The sequence below is a fragment of the Xenopus laevis genome, chromosome 6L (genome assembly GCF_017654675.1).
Source record: "Xenopus laevis strain J_2021 chromosome 6L, Xenopus_laevis_v10.1, whole genome shotgun sequence".
NCBI classification, from domain to species: domain Eukaryota; kingdom Metazoa; phylum Chordata; class Amphibia; order Anura; family Pipidae; genus Xenopus; species Xenopus laevis.
In genome coordinates this window covers 31,997,513-32,010,053 of record NC_054381.1, presented here as the reverse complement: position 1 = coordinate 32,010,053, position 12,541 = coordinate 31,997,513, and the positions used below count along the sequence as shown (strand labels likewise).

Sequence of the window (12,541 nt, the reverse complement as noted above, 5' to 3'; positions counted from 1 at the left end):
TTAGAATTCTATTCAAAGTAAAAATAGTTTGAATATTCGACCATTCAATAATCGAAGTACTGTCTCTTTAAAAAAACTTTGACTTCAATACTTCGCCAAATTAAACCTGCCGAATTGCTTAGCCTATGGGGACCTTCTACAAACTTTTTTCAAATCTTTACACATCGAATTAAAATCCTTTGATCGATCGATGAAATCTTTTCGAATGATTTTAATTCGATTGATCGATTGCCAAATTCGCGGAAAAATTCGATGGTCGAATTTCAAAGTATTTTCAACTACTAAGGGTAGGTTCACGAAAGGGCGATATTGGCGATAATTTGTCAGAAATCTCATTCGCAGGGGCATCGCCAATTCACTAACTGGCGTAGAGAACAATTTGTTAGCAAACAAGACCGTCGTTAGCGTTCATTCGCACCCTATCGCCAGGTGCCTTTCCGCTCTGGCAATCGGTCATTACTCCACAAATCCACTAAGATGCGAATTTTACTGAACGTTACCTCTTTCACCAGAGTTTACTTCGCAACCTCAGACCAGATGAACTGATAAAACGAAGCTACATGTTCCTCAATCTTATGTCATTGACATCATATCCTGTATGCAGGAAATGCATTAAAGTTGTAAAAAAACGCTGGAGACTTTTATTTTTAAAGTGGGATTGCCTTTGAAAGTCCGAACTATTAAAGATTTACGTGTGAACAATTTTGTATAACTAATTTGAGGGGCATGCAACATTTGTTTAAGGATGGGCTCATGTCTGGGGCATTAGAGGATCTATTTTGTCTTTATTATTGTGGTGTTTATACAAATGGCCTGTAGATGTCACTGTGCTCAGACTTATACTGTGCATGCTTCCTGGACAGCTTAAAAGTGAAAGTTACTGTTGTGTAATGGCTGCATGAGTCTGCTAATAAAGCACTTTTATACTCTACTCATCCTCGGCTACCCAAAAAATAACAATTATGGCTCATTGGACATTTGTAATAATAAGTGGCCGCTTCAAGCATTTGCACCAACATGACTGATAAAGACGTCTATACCACTTTTAGGTACCCACCCTATTCAAATTAACCTAAGTGCAAGAGTGCTAGCGAAGTTTCACTAGGCAGAAATGAACACTATCGAAAATTCGATATGAAATGCTCGCCCACTGAAGTAACGCAACTTTATTGAATTAGCGTAGTGGTAACGAATTTTCATCAGGCGGAGTGATGCGGAGTGTAGCGAATCGGTCCCTGGTGAAAATTTGCCCTTTAGTGAAATAGCCTCTGATTTACAAATGAAACTTTCTTTAACCAGACACACAACAATAAACAGTACAGCTAAGCAATATACAAAGGCAGCTCTGGATTATTTGTGTATTACAGCCACCTCAATGACAGACAATACAGTAACAAAATCTGAAATTTCTGTGCCCCAAAGCAAAGTCTTTGTAATGCCCTACAAGCTATTCTGGTTCTCAGACATATATTGAAATCAGTCAGTGCCCCCTCTGTACACCTCTTTTTCTGGCTAGAATGAACGAGATAACATTGAGGGCTTCTGCTAAGGGACCTCACTCACAAAATATTCAATATATGGACACATTATGACCAGCCCAGATAAAACTGGGGTTCATTTAGCACCTGGGTTTGAGGTATTTCAGGGGTGTTGGGAGTAATTTGTTATCCTCTGGATAAATGGTTCATGTGGCCTAAAATGCCTCATTTTTAACACCAGGAATGTTAGGAAACCAGTGATCATTTTTAACCTTTGAATGATTTATAGTCAGGCTTGTCCACAGGCTTTACGTGTAAGATCACTTACTCATCTCTGTCAGTATGTTGTTGCTGTTGTTGCTGCTGCTGTTCCGGAACTTGTTGTATCACCTCATACACAGTGCAGCTTGTGTCTTGGGCGTGTGAAGCATTGGACACTGAACTGCTTGCCACCTTCAACACAAAACACAACTGGCTTATTATGCTTCTCCATTATATTTCATAGCTGTGTATATATATACAGTGTTTATCTTTATTGTGCCGATTAAAGGGGTGGTTCACCTTTAAGTTAACTTTTAGTATGCTATAGTATGACTATTTATAAGCAACTTTTCAATTGGTCTTCATCGTTAATATTTTTTTTATAGTTTTTGAATGATTTGTCTTCTGATTCCTTCCAGCTTTCAAATCACTTTAAATCAAATGTTCTGTAAGGTTCCAAATGTACTGTTATTGCTACTTTTTATTTCTCATCTCTCTATTCAGAACTCTCGCCTATATATATCGGTCTCTTATTCAAATCAATACATTGTTGCTATAGTATTTTGGACCCTAGCAACCAGACTGCTGAAACTGGAGAGTTGCTGAACAAAAAGCGAAATAATTAATCAACCACCAATAATAAAAAATGAAAACCAATTGCAAAATATCACTCACATCATAACAAAGGTTAACTCAAAGGTGGACACCTCCTTTCATTTGTATTTTCATTTTGTATTTATATTTATATTACAATATTAGGAAGGAATTGCATATTTATTTTCCTTTCTCCCAGCTGACCATATCCCACAGCTCATCCTTCATCTTTTTTTTTGAAAAGCTATGGCCAAAATAGTAGATCAATGTATTATTACTGATTAGTTTAAATGAAGAGGATACAAACCTTAGATACAAAATTTGGCAGGTTATCAATGTTTAAACACATTTCTGTGATTTTTATATGTTTTACAGTTTTGCTGTAAAAACAAGAGACCTGCTTATCTTAAATTGTTACAATTGTTTCTTTGCTTATCTAAAATTGTTAGAAAAGTATCTGTTTGCACCTGCCACATATTCTGGGCTCTCTGCCAAAAGCAAATTAAGTTTTAGACACTTTGTATCTTTTTCTGGCTGTTCAGCGCAGAAGATCAAAGAGAAAGTCAGGACATTTCAGTGACAATCCGGGACTGCAGGCTGAGCTGTCAAAATCAGGCCTTTCCTGCAAAAAACAGGACAGTTGGGAGGTATGGATAAATGGAAACATGCCGTACTTACTCTGTGAGGTGTATAAGGTTCAGGCAGTGTAACAAACTCATAAATTCCAAAATCATTGATGGCGTCTTCATGTCCTGCAGAAATAAGAATAACCAATTAATTGAATAGAAGCAATCTCAACTCTCAAAACCATCATTGCACGGGTTTGACATTCTAAGTACTAAAAGTAGTAAAATATATAAGAGCAGAACCAAAAGGCATTAGCAATACACGTGAAATCACACGTTTGTAGATTACACAAAGGACTTCTCTCTTCACAGATATATCCATTTTTTCACCTGTGTAATAGTTAATCAGTTAGTGCTACATGCTAGTGATGAAATATGCTTTTGTATATCTTATCTATACATCATATTTATCTGTAATAATGCATCCATACATCATAATATCAGTAATACTATTGGTGCCACATATTTGTTATTTCCCTGTTGTGTATGACATCTCTAGGGTATATTTTGTCCATCATCTGAAGTAGGGTGGAATTAAAGGGCATGTAAAGTCTAAATTAGACTAAGGCTAGAAATGCTGTATTTTGTATACTAAATATAAACATGAACTTACTGCACCACAAGCCTAATCAAACAAATGATTTATGCTTTCAAAGTTGGCTACAGGGGGTCACCATCTTGTAACTTTGTTAAACATCTTTTCAAGACTAAGACCATGCACATGCTCAGTGTGGTCTGGGCTGCTTAGGGATCGTCATAAACAAAGCTGCTTGAGTTCTGCATGGCTGGGAAGTAAGGCGAGGGCTCCCCCTGCTGTTCATAAGTATGATTGTTTCCCTGATCAGCAGTTAGGGACTGTCTGACAATTCCTATCCACAGCAGTAAATGAAGGGAGAATTTCACTGCATACAGTCATGTTTCTTATAAAAACGGTACACATTTTTTAAATTAAAGTTTATTGGAGATAGGTTTCTTTTTCATTAAAGAAAGTAAAAATGGGATTTTATTTTTTTGCCTTTACATGCCCTTTAATGCTCCCTTGCTAAATTGCTTATTGCTCTAAAAACCAAAACACCAATTTATTATATTTAATCACAAGGACAAATAAACCCGTTACTGCCTGTGTGTGTGTGGAAAAGTCTTACCAGAAAAAATCTGTGTTCTTCTGTATTCTTGAGAAGGCCTTCAATAAAAAAGAGAAAAAAGAAGATAAAAAAAAGCCATCTGGTTTTTAAAAAATACAAACTTAAAGGAGAACTAAAGCTCAACAAAGAATTAGGCTACAAATGCTGCAGGTCTTATTAACAAGAGCCCCTGCAGTGAGTACAGGAGTGCTAATGGGTACAAAATCCCGGCCCTTATTGCTCATTCTCATGGCAGGGGCCTTATTGCTTCTTCCACTCAGCACACATTCATGTTTACACATCAAAATACATCCATCTGTGCACTAACAGGCAGATGCTTGTAACCTCACTTTCTGCTATTATGTTAATGATTTACAACACCCCAAGCTACTCAACAGTAAATAAGAGCGCAATGAGCATGTGAAGTGATGCTTTAGGGCATCAGAAGAAGTCAAGTGCCTGTGTACAACTGGATGAGTACTATTATAGGGCTTCTAATTTCTAGCCATATTAGTTTTAAGGCTTTCGTTCCTTCAAAATGAAAGATCAGGAAATAAATAAAAATACCTGTTGTTTGGGATTTTCCAACGTATGGCTAAAAAATGTAAAAAAAAAATATTAATTAAAAAAATGTGGGTTAAATAAATTACTTTTGTGCCATACTTTATAATTGGTGCATGCATTACCTCTGAAGAATTGGTATTTTTTCCAGACAAACAGAAGGCATATAGACAGAATTATGAACAAAGAGATGCCAGTTATTGCTGCCAAAGGGTATGTGTTCCCATTCTGCATAAGCTTTTGTGGATCTGTAAAAAAGAAATCAAATGACTTAAGAATGTGGTCTAAAGATCCAATCACACATTTTTATGTACAGGTATTGGACCTGTTATCCAGAATGCTTGGGACCTAGGGTTTTCGGGATAATGGATCTTTCTATAATTTGGATCTTCATACAGTATGGGGCAGATCAAGGTCGAAAGGAAAATTTGAATTTCGAATTCAACTTTTGAAATTTGAAATTTTCTAGTTTATTTTAGTGAAATTTGACTAGGGAATAGTTAAAATTCAATTTGAGTTTTTAAAAAAAATTTAAATTCGAATTTGACTATTCGCCACCTTAAACCTGCCAAATTGCTGTTTTAGCCTATGGGGGACATCCTGGGATCAATTTGGAGTTGTTTGCAGCCTTCCTGAAAATTTGTTTTTTTTTCAGACCAAATTCGAATTTGATTCGAGTTTGCGAGTCAATCCTATTCTCCCGAGTTTCAAAAATTTGAAAAATTTCAATTGGTCGTTTTTTATTTGAACTTGGAGTTTATGGGAGTTTTTACAAACTCCCATGAACTCTAAATTTGACCCTTGATAAAGCAGCCCCTAAGTCTACTAGAAAATGATTTAAACATAAGATAAACCCAATGGGCTGTTTCGCCTCCAATAAAGATTAATTATATATTAGTTTTATTATTACAGAGAAAAAGGAAATCATTTTTACAAATTTGGATCTCTCTATGAGAGATGGCGACCCCGTAATTCTGAGCTTTCTGGATAACCGGTTTCTGGATAACGGATCCCATACCTATATTACATGTGCCAAGAATCCCTCGTCCCAGCAAGACACAGGGAAATAACTATTTGAAATATGAAATTGTATGTTTGATAACTATAGGGCTCTTAATTGTGGTCATACAAAAATGGACACTGTGGTTAAGTATATTGATGTCATTCCTTAAAGGTACAAGCAGGAGGTTTATTTTAAAGGGTTTGTTCACCTTAGAGTTAACTTTTCATTTTATATAGGGAGTGATATTCAAAGACAATCTGCGGTAGGTTTTAATTTTTTATTATTTTTTGTTTTAGAGTAATTTAGCATTTTGTTCAGTAGCTCTTCAGTTTGCACAATGAACAATCCAGATGCATGGTTGCAAACCACATTAGCAACCATGCATTGAGACTGGAATATAAATAGGAGAGGCCTGAATAGAAAGGTGAGTAACAAAAAGTAGCAATAACAATAATTGTGTAGTCTTACAGAGAATTTGTTTTTAGATGGGGTCAGTGACATCCACTTGAAATATGAAATGATTCAGAAGATAACGGTGAATGATTAAAATACTATAAAAAATAAATAATGAAGACCAATTGAAAAGTTTCTTATAATTGGTCATTCTATAATATACTAAGGGGATTATTTATCAAAGTCCGAATTTATCTCAATAGTTTCTGCTACAAACTCCAATCAAATCCGCTCTGGATTTTTACGATTATTTATTATTACATTTTCCCGAAAATTGGCTTTGCAGGGCGCGAGTACAGGATAACATGGACAAATTTATTGAAATTTGGACACCATGGAAGAATTGTGGTTCTGTGGTTGAGAGACGGTTGAATTTACAGTCATTTTAAAGATAAATGTGGGTGCTAACTAATGATGTATCTTGAATATATATTATGTTGAGCGGGGGCTTCATCTTTTTCTTCTTCCTTTCTGTTTCTTATTTTCCTTTCTTTTTTTTCTTTTTCTTTTGCTGTTTTATCTCCTGTTATCTGGTTCTGCAATGATGCACAAGCAATGATGCATTTTGAAACGTAGTATGCACAATGTATGATAACAAGCTATATATGTGAACTATTATGTGAACCGGAAGCAAAATAAAAAAATTTGGAGTGAAAGAAAAAATTTGCTTTGCAGGAAAAAATTAATAAACAATTTTTGCCCGTAAATTCTGAAAACTTCGGGGGGGTATTGCACAAAACCCAGCGCACATCAAAAAATCATTGGGACTTTCCCATTGACTTCTATGCAACCTTGACAGGTCTGAGATGCCGGATTTTCTTATTCTGACTTTTCCAATAAATTCAGAAAATTTCGTGATTTTTTAAAAGTCTGATTTTATAAATAAAAAAATCACAAACTTTTCGGGATTTTTGTATTTGGAGTTTAGTAAATAACCCCCTAAAAGTTGTAGACAGCGAAGAAGCACACACTCCATGGGCCAGTAGTTATGATTAAAAGCCTTTATTCAAACAGCTAAAACAATAGAACCTTATGCGTTTCGTATCCGAGGATACTTATTCATAGGCTATGAATAATTATCCTCGGATACGAAACGCGTAAGGTTCTATTGTTTTAGCTGTTTGAATAAAGGCTTTTAATCATAACTACTGGCCCATGGAGTGCGTGCTTCTTCGCTGTCTACATTGAATTACTCCCCCAGCTACGGGTTCGGGGCGCTGCACCCAGGCCACCTAACATCTTTGGTGAGTTTCCATATATACAAGATTGCTGTTGATATCCTGAAACGTTTATGCTGTATACTGGTTGAAGCTACACCCTACAACGAGAGACCCAGGGTTTTTACACCTGGGTCCGGCTCTGCGCTGGGTGAGCCGTTAATTTAATTTATTTATTAATTTATTTATTTATTTATTTACATTTGGGGACTGAGCTGGTAATTTTCTCTAAACCCCCTAAAAGTTAACTTAAATGTCAACCACCCCTTTAATGCTTATCTATAGGGGACTTGGAAAGTCAGTACAAATCTTTTTCCATGTTACTGCAAATCAATTTTAATGCAGATTAGGTAATCAGACCCCATACAGATAATCCCATACCTGTATTAAAACTGTACTCGGCCTACATATATCTATATATGCAAACATCTTTTTAAACCAATGTGGCCCACTCATTGATACAGTACTATGCTGTTGTTCAGCTGTCACTTCTATCTTGATACAGTGGCTGAGACCAAACAAAGATTTGTGTGTGCCGAGTCCCTGTCAGCAAACAGCCCCTGCTGCATTTGTTTGCTTTAATAATAAAGGAGACGCATTCAGGTCAAACCGGTTTGTTTCATTCTGCGAAAATACATTGTCACTTGTTTCTGCTGTAAGTAACGTGGGCTGCTGTTTATAAAGACTCCCCTGTGGATCCATAAAATGGACAATTACAAAAGAAATTGCAAAAAGCTTAGGTGGACATTGCTTTCTATACTCTGCAGGCTTTGTAATTGTATACCCACGGCAGACCAAAATAAATGTATTCAACGTGGGTCCAATAAACAGGAGTAGTGTTGGGCATTCAGCTTATTACTTTAATGGACTCTTATTTATACGGTTTTCCTATTTGTTGCAATGAAAATGCAGAACATTTGGATCACACTGTATCCCACCTCCTTCTTTAGAGCCATTGAGGAATGAAGGTAGATTTACAGTATAGTGCTCCTTTAACAAAAAAAATATCAGTATTTAGATGAGAAAACAAAATTCCGGTTAGCACTTTTGTTATAGTGCTACAATTATATGCTTATTTGGTTACAGATACAGTTATGAGCAGACACTTATACCTGTCCTTGCTAATTCTATATTTAAATGATAAGCTGACCAATGTTACCTGCCGACTCGTTCCCTCTAGGCTGTGGATAATTAATCTGGGTATGGGGTAGTATACCACAAGAGGTTCTAGTCAACCGCCATTGCTGTATATTTTTAAAATGCACAGGTTCTGTTGTGGGCATTTGGTGAACTAAATCAAGAAGGAATGGGCTCATGTCCCACTGGATTAGTATCATACCTGTGGATGCATAGATAACTGTAAATTGTGTTTCATCGAGCTTCCCGGTGATGTGGTTGTATGCCCGGCACATGTAATCCACGGTCTTTTGTCCTACTTTGTAAGAAGCAATTTTAAAGTATGGACCATAATTAATGATCTCTGTTGAATTTTCAGTCCTCTGGATCCATGAAAAAGTATTTGGGGGATTTGAGTCGGCTGAGCAATCAAATTGTATGGATTCTCCAATGTCTACTGTGAACACCTCTCCGACTTTAAGGCCTTTATCTGAACTGACTGTCAGCTCATAGGGCCCATCTGAAAAGAGACAGACATATAATGAAGTAAATGGGAATCTGGCCAGATGAGCATCAACATGCAGAGGAAAGCATTCAGCTGGACATTAACCAAAGAAAATGACATTGGAAACATTAATATCAGTAAACCAACTCATTATACTTAATAAAGGTCTAAGCATAAATACTGCATTGTTGCTAAAGGATAAATTATCTTGGAGAGGGACTGCATAGAAAGATGAGTAATAAAAGGTAGCAATAACAATACATTTGTACGGAACTTTTGATTTTAGATGGGGTCAGTGACCCCCGTTAGAAAGCGGGAAGTGTCAGAAGAAGAAGGCAAATAATTCTAAAACTATAAAAAAGAAAAAATGAAGACTAATTGAAAAGTTGCTTAGAATTAGCCATTCTGTAGCATACTAAAAGTTAATTTAAAGGTGAACCATCCCTTTAAACAATCCGTACATAAAGGCTCACCACACAAGGCAGTTTGGACAGACCGTATTGTGATTCCAGTAGACCCCAACTGTTCAGTATAGATCAGATCTGCCAATGCCTCTTGCCTTTTGTTGACCAATGTAAACAAGTATTGACCAGATTGACATCTGTCCAGGGGTATGGGCCCAAATTATCTGAAATCTCCATGTCGATGAATGTCTTCAACTAATGATCATTTTGCTTGATGTATAAGAGATTTACAGGCCACCCACCTGCTCTCAATATTCAGGCACCTACCCAAAAAATCAGATAAAGACCTATACAGGCCAATGCTATAATTACATTTAGTCAAATGTGACCAGTGATCTGCCTGTTCTTCCATTTGTTTCAATGGGCATATTGTTTTCTATTGAACCAGCGTGTGTCATTAGCAGATATCAGAGCATTTCTACCACGTTTAGTTTAGTGTAGATCATCCCATTTGTGCCACTGCCCCAAGGAGTGGGTTAGTGTTTTTTTATCTCTCTACTGGTTGGATGGTAATGTTTGCCCCAAAAACCAGTTGGTCGGAAAGCTCTAATAACCACCCAAGAAAAGAAGAATCTTTACATCTTACAGGAGATACAAACATCTCACCCTAGGTGAAATTGTAAATATACAGTCACTTAATTCATTAATTGTAAATCATCCTCGGTCAGTATAAATCATTGTTGCAGTGCTGCAAAATCAATAGTCACTAATTAAACATTGCTGAAATACGGTAACAAAATCTAACTATTACAGGTATAGGATTCATTATCCAGAAACCTGTTATCCAGAAAACTCTGACTATGGGCCATCTCCCATAGATTCCATTCTATCCAAATAATCCAAATTTTTAAAAATGATTTCCTTTTTCTCTGTAATAATAAAACAGTACCTTGTACTTGATCCCAACTAAGATATAATTAATCATTATTGGAAGCAAATCCAGCTTATTGGGTTTATTTAATGTTTACATGATTTTCTAGTAGACTTAAGGTATGATGATCCAAATCTCAGAAAGATCCATTATCCGGAAAAACCCAGGTCCTGAGCATTCTGGATAAAAGGTCCCATACTTGTAAATAAATTTGTCCTTTGTACTTTTATCAACATCTTAATTCATGAAGGCCCCTCTGTTTCTGGGGACACAGTGCAAATGCCCTTTTACCACTGGCCCTGTGAAAAGGGATTCAGTTGAAACTGCCATATAAGGTTGACCAACTGGGAAGGCAACATCAATATCATTTGTGTAAAAAGGCTTACCCATGAAAAAAAAAATCAATATTTTTTTTTTCTCTCTTTACTAGATAAGCACTTTCCATACCCTTTCAGGCAGGCTTGTTTATCAAAAAGCTTGTAAAATAATAATTCATCTGTGTCACTAAGATAGAACTGCTGCTTGGCCTTTGCTGATTGGTCCTGTCAACATTATATCCCCAGCCGTTCTGTCTCTGAGCAGATGGCAGCTACTTACTGACAGAGATCTTTTTATTGCTGCACTCCCCCGCAACCTTGGCATATGGTACATGGAAACCCTCAAGCGCAATGAGTTATAGCAGGAGAGCTATTGAAAGTATATTGATGGAAAGTTGCAATAGTCAAGAAGTCTGATCAGCTGATTATTATCCGTATCTTATGTTGCCCTCTGCAACTAACTGTTCCAGCTCAGAGGTTCCCTTGTCTCACAGTCTAATAGTTATGAGACACCAACTCCAAGAAAAAAGAAGACTTTCATAAAGCTTCAAAGCGCTCCTTTGTTTTTCTGATTCTCTTGTCGCACAAGTAAAGACAGAGTGCAACCGATTGCTCTTTATAGAGCAAGGCTAATGAGCAAAGTATTTGTTCCAAGCCCACATTGTGTAAGTAAAACAGCAAAAAGTGCTCAGGAAGCTAATGTTTATTTCTAGTAAATAGTAAACATTTTCATTGTAAATAGCATTGGTGTGAGTAGGATCACCAATCCAAATGGTATCTGGTATCATAGCTTCCTAACTTGTGGGGCAATACAGACCAATTTCATTTGTGGGGCAATATTTATAATGTCAATAACAATGCAAATTTTCTCTTTTTCTGCTCAACTATGGTAATGTTTTGAGTTGGAGGCATCTGTAACCCTAATTTTAATTTGCTAATTTTAATTTCCCTAATTTTATTTTAGAAGGTCTTTCCTCTTAAAATTATTGTTCACCTTTAAATTAACTTTTAGTATGACGTAGAGAGTGATATTCTGAGACAATTTGCAATTGGTGTTGTTTTTTGAGTTATTTATCTTATAATTCAGCAGCTCTACAGTTTGCAGTTTCAGCAATCTGGTTGCTTGGGTTCAAATTATTGGTTTTGCTTGGAATAAGAATCTGGAATATGAATAAGAGAGGGCCTGACCAATACAATTGTAACAATACATTTGTTACTTTACAGAGCATTTGCTTTTTAGATGGGGTCAGTGACCCCCATATGAAAAATGGGAAGAATCAGAAGTAGGAGGTAAATAATTAAAAACCTATACAAAAGAAAAAAATGAAGGCCAATTAAAAAGTTGCTTAGAATTAGCCATTCTATAACATACTAGAAGTTAACATGAAGGTGAACCACCCCCTTTGATATATTTAGAGCCTACTCAATGCTAATGCTACTATATATGTATATATACTTTATTTATGTATATCGGCAGCTTATTGCCCTGTATATGGGGCCCTCCGATGGGCTTCCCTAACTGATATTTGGCCAAAACTGACAAGATATCAGTCTGACAGGTCCTCACCCCATATCACCTAGCTCAAGGTGTATGACCAGCTTTACTGTGCAGGCTTAATATAAAGCAGCTCTGTTATAAGGTCTACCCCCAAAACAAAGTTTGTGTACCATTGTGCTCCCTGCTGAGGAAATTCTGAACTTTAATTAGTATGTACAGCTGATAATTTACATTAGAAAAGCAGTGATTTGCTGGCCTACTGACTCAGGGATGGAGCTGGCCAGAGAGATGAGTAGTGAGTGGGGGATCTGGCATGAGCTTTAGTATCATAGTATTTGTTTATATAACAACACTATGACAAAGGTATACCGCATGAAAACAACAGTGGTTTTTTTTTATGTAAACCCCATATAAATGACAACTATAGTATGCAAGCAGGGCTGTTAATAAGTG

General features: G+C 36.4%; 1 protein-coding gene across 1 annotated transcript in view; it reads right to left on the bottom strand.

Moving 5' to 3' along the window:
- The window catches only part of hepacam2.L (HEPACAM family member 2 L homeolog), a 36,343-nt gene that overhangs the window by 5,603 nt on the left and 18,199 nt on the right, over nt 1-12,541 (bottom strand). Inside the window, exons 4-9 of the mRNA XM_018267312.2 lie at nt 8,657-8,953; nt 4,770-4,892; nt 4,651-4,678; nt 4,105-4,142; nt 3,012-3,085; nt 1,807-1,931 (exon numbers count right to left, since the gene is read on the bottom strand). Coding sequence (XP_018122801.1) covers nt 1,807-1,931; nt 3,012-3,085; nt 4,105-4,142; nt 4,651-4,678; nt 4,770-4,892; nt 8,657-8,953 — 685 coding nt within the window. The remainder of the gene's footprint in view (nt 1-1,806; nt 1,932-3,011; nt 3,086-4,104; nt 4,143-4,650; nt 4,679-4,769; nt 4,893-8,656; nt 8,954-12,541) is intronic.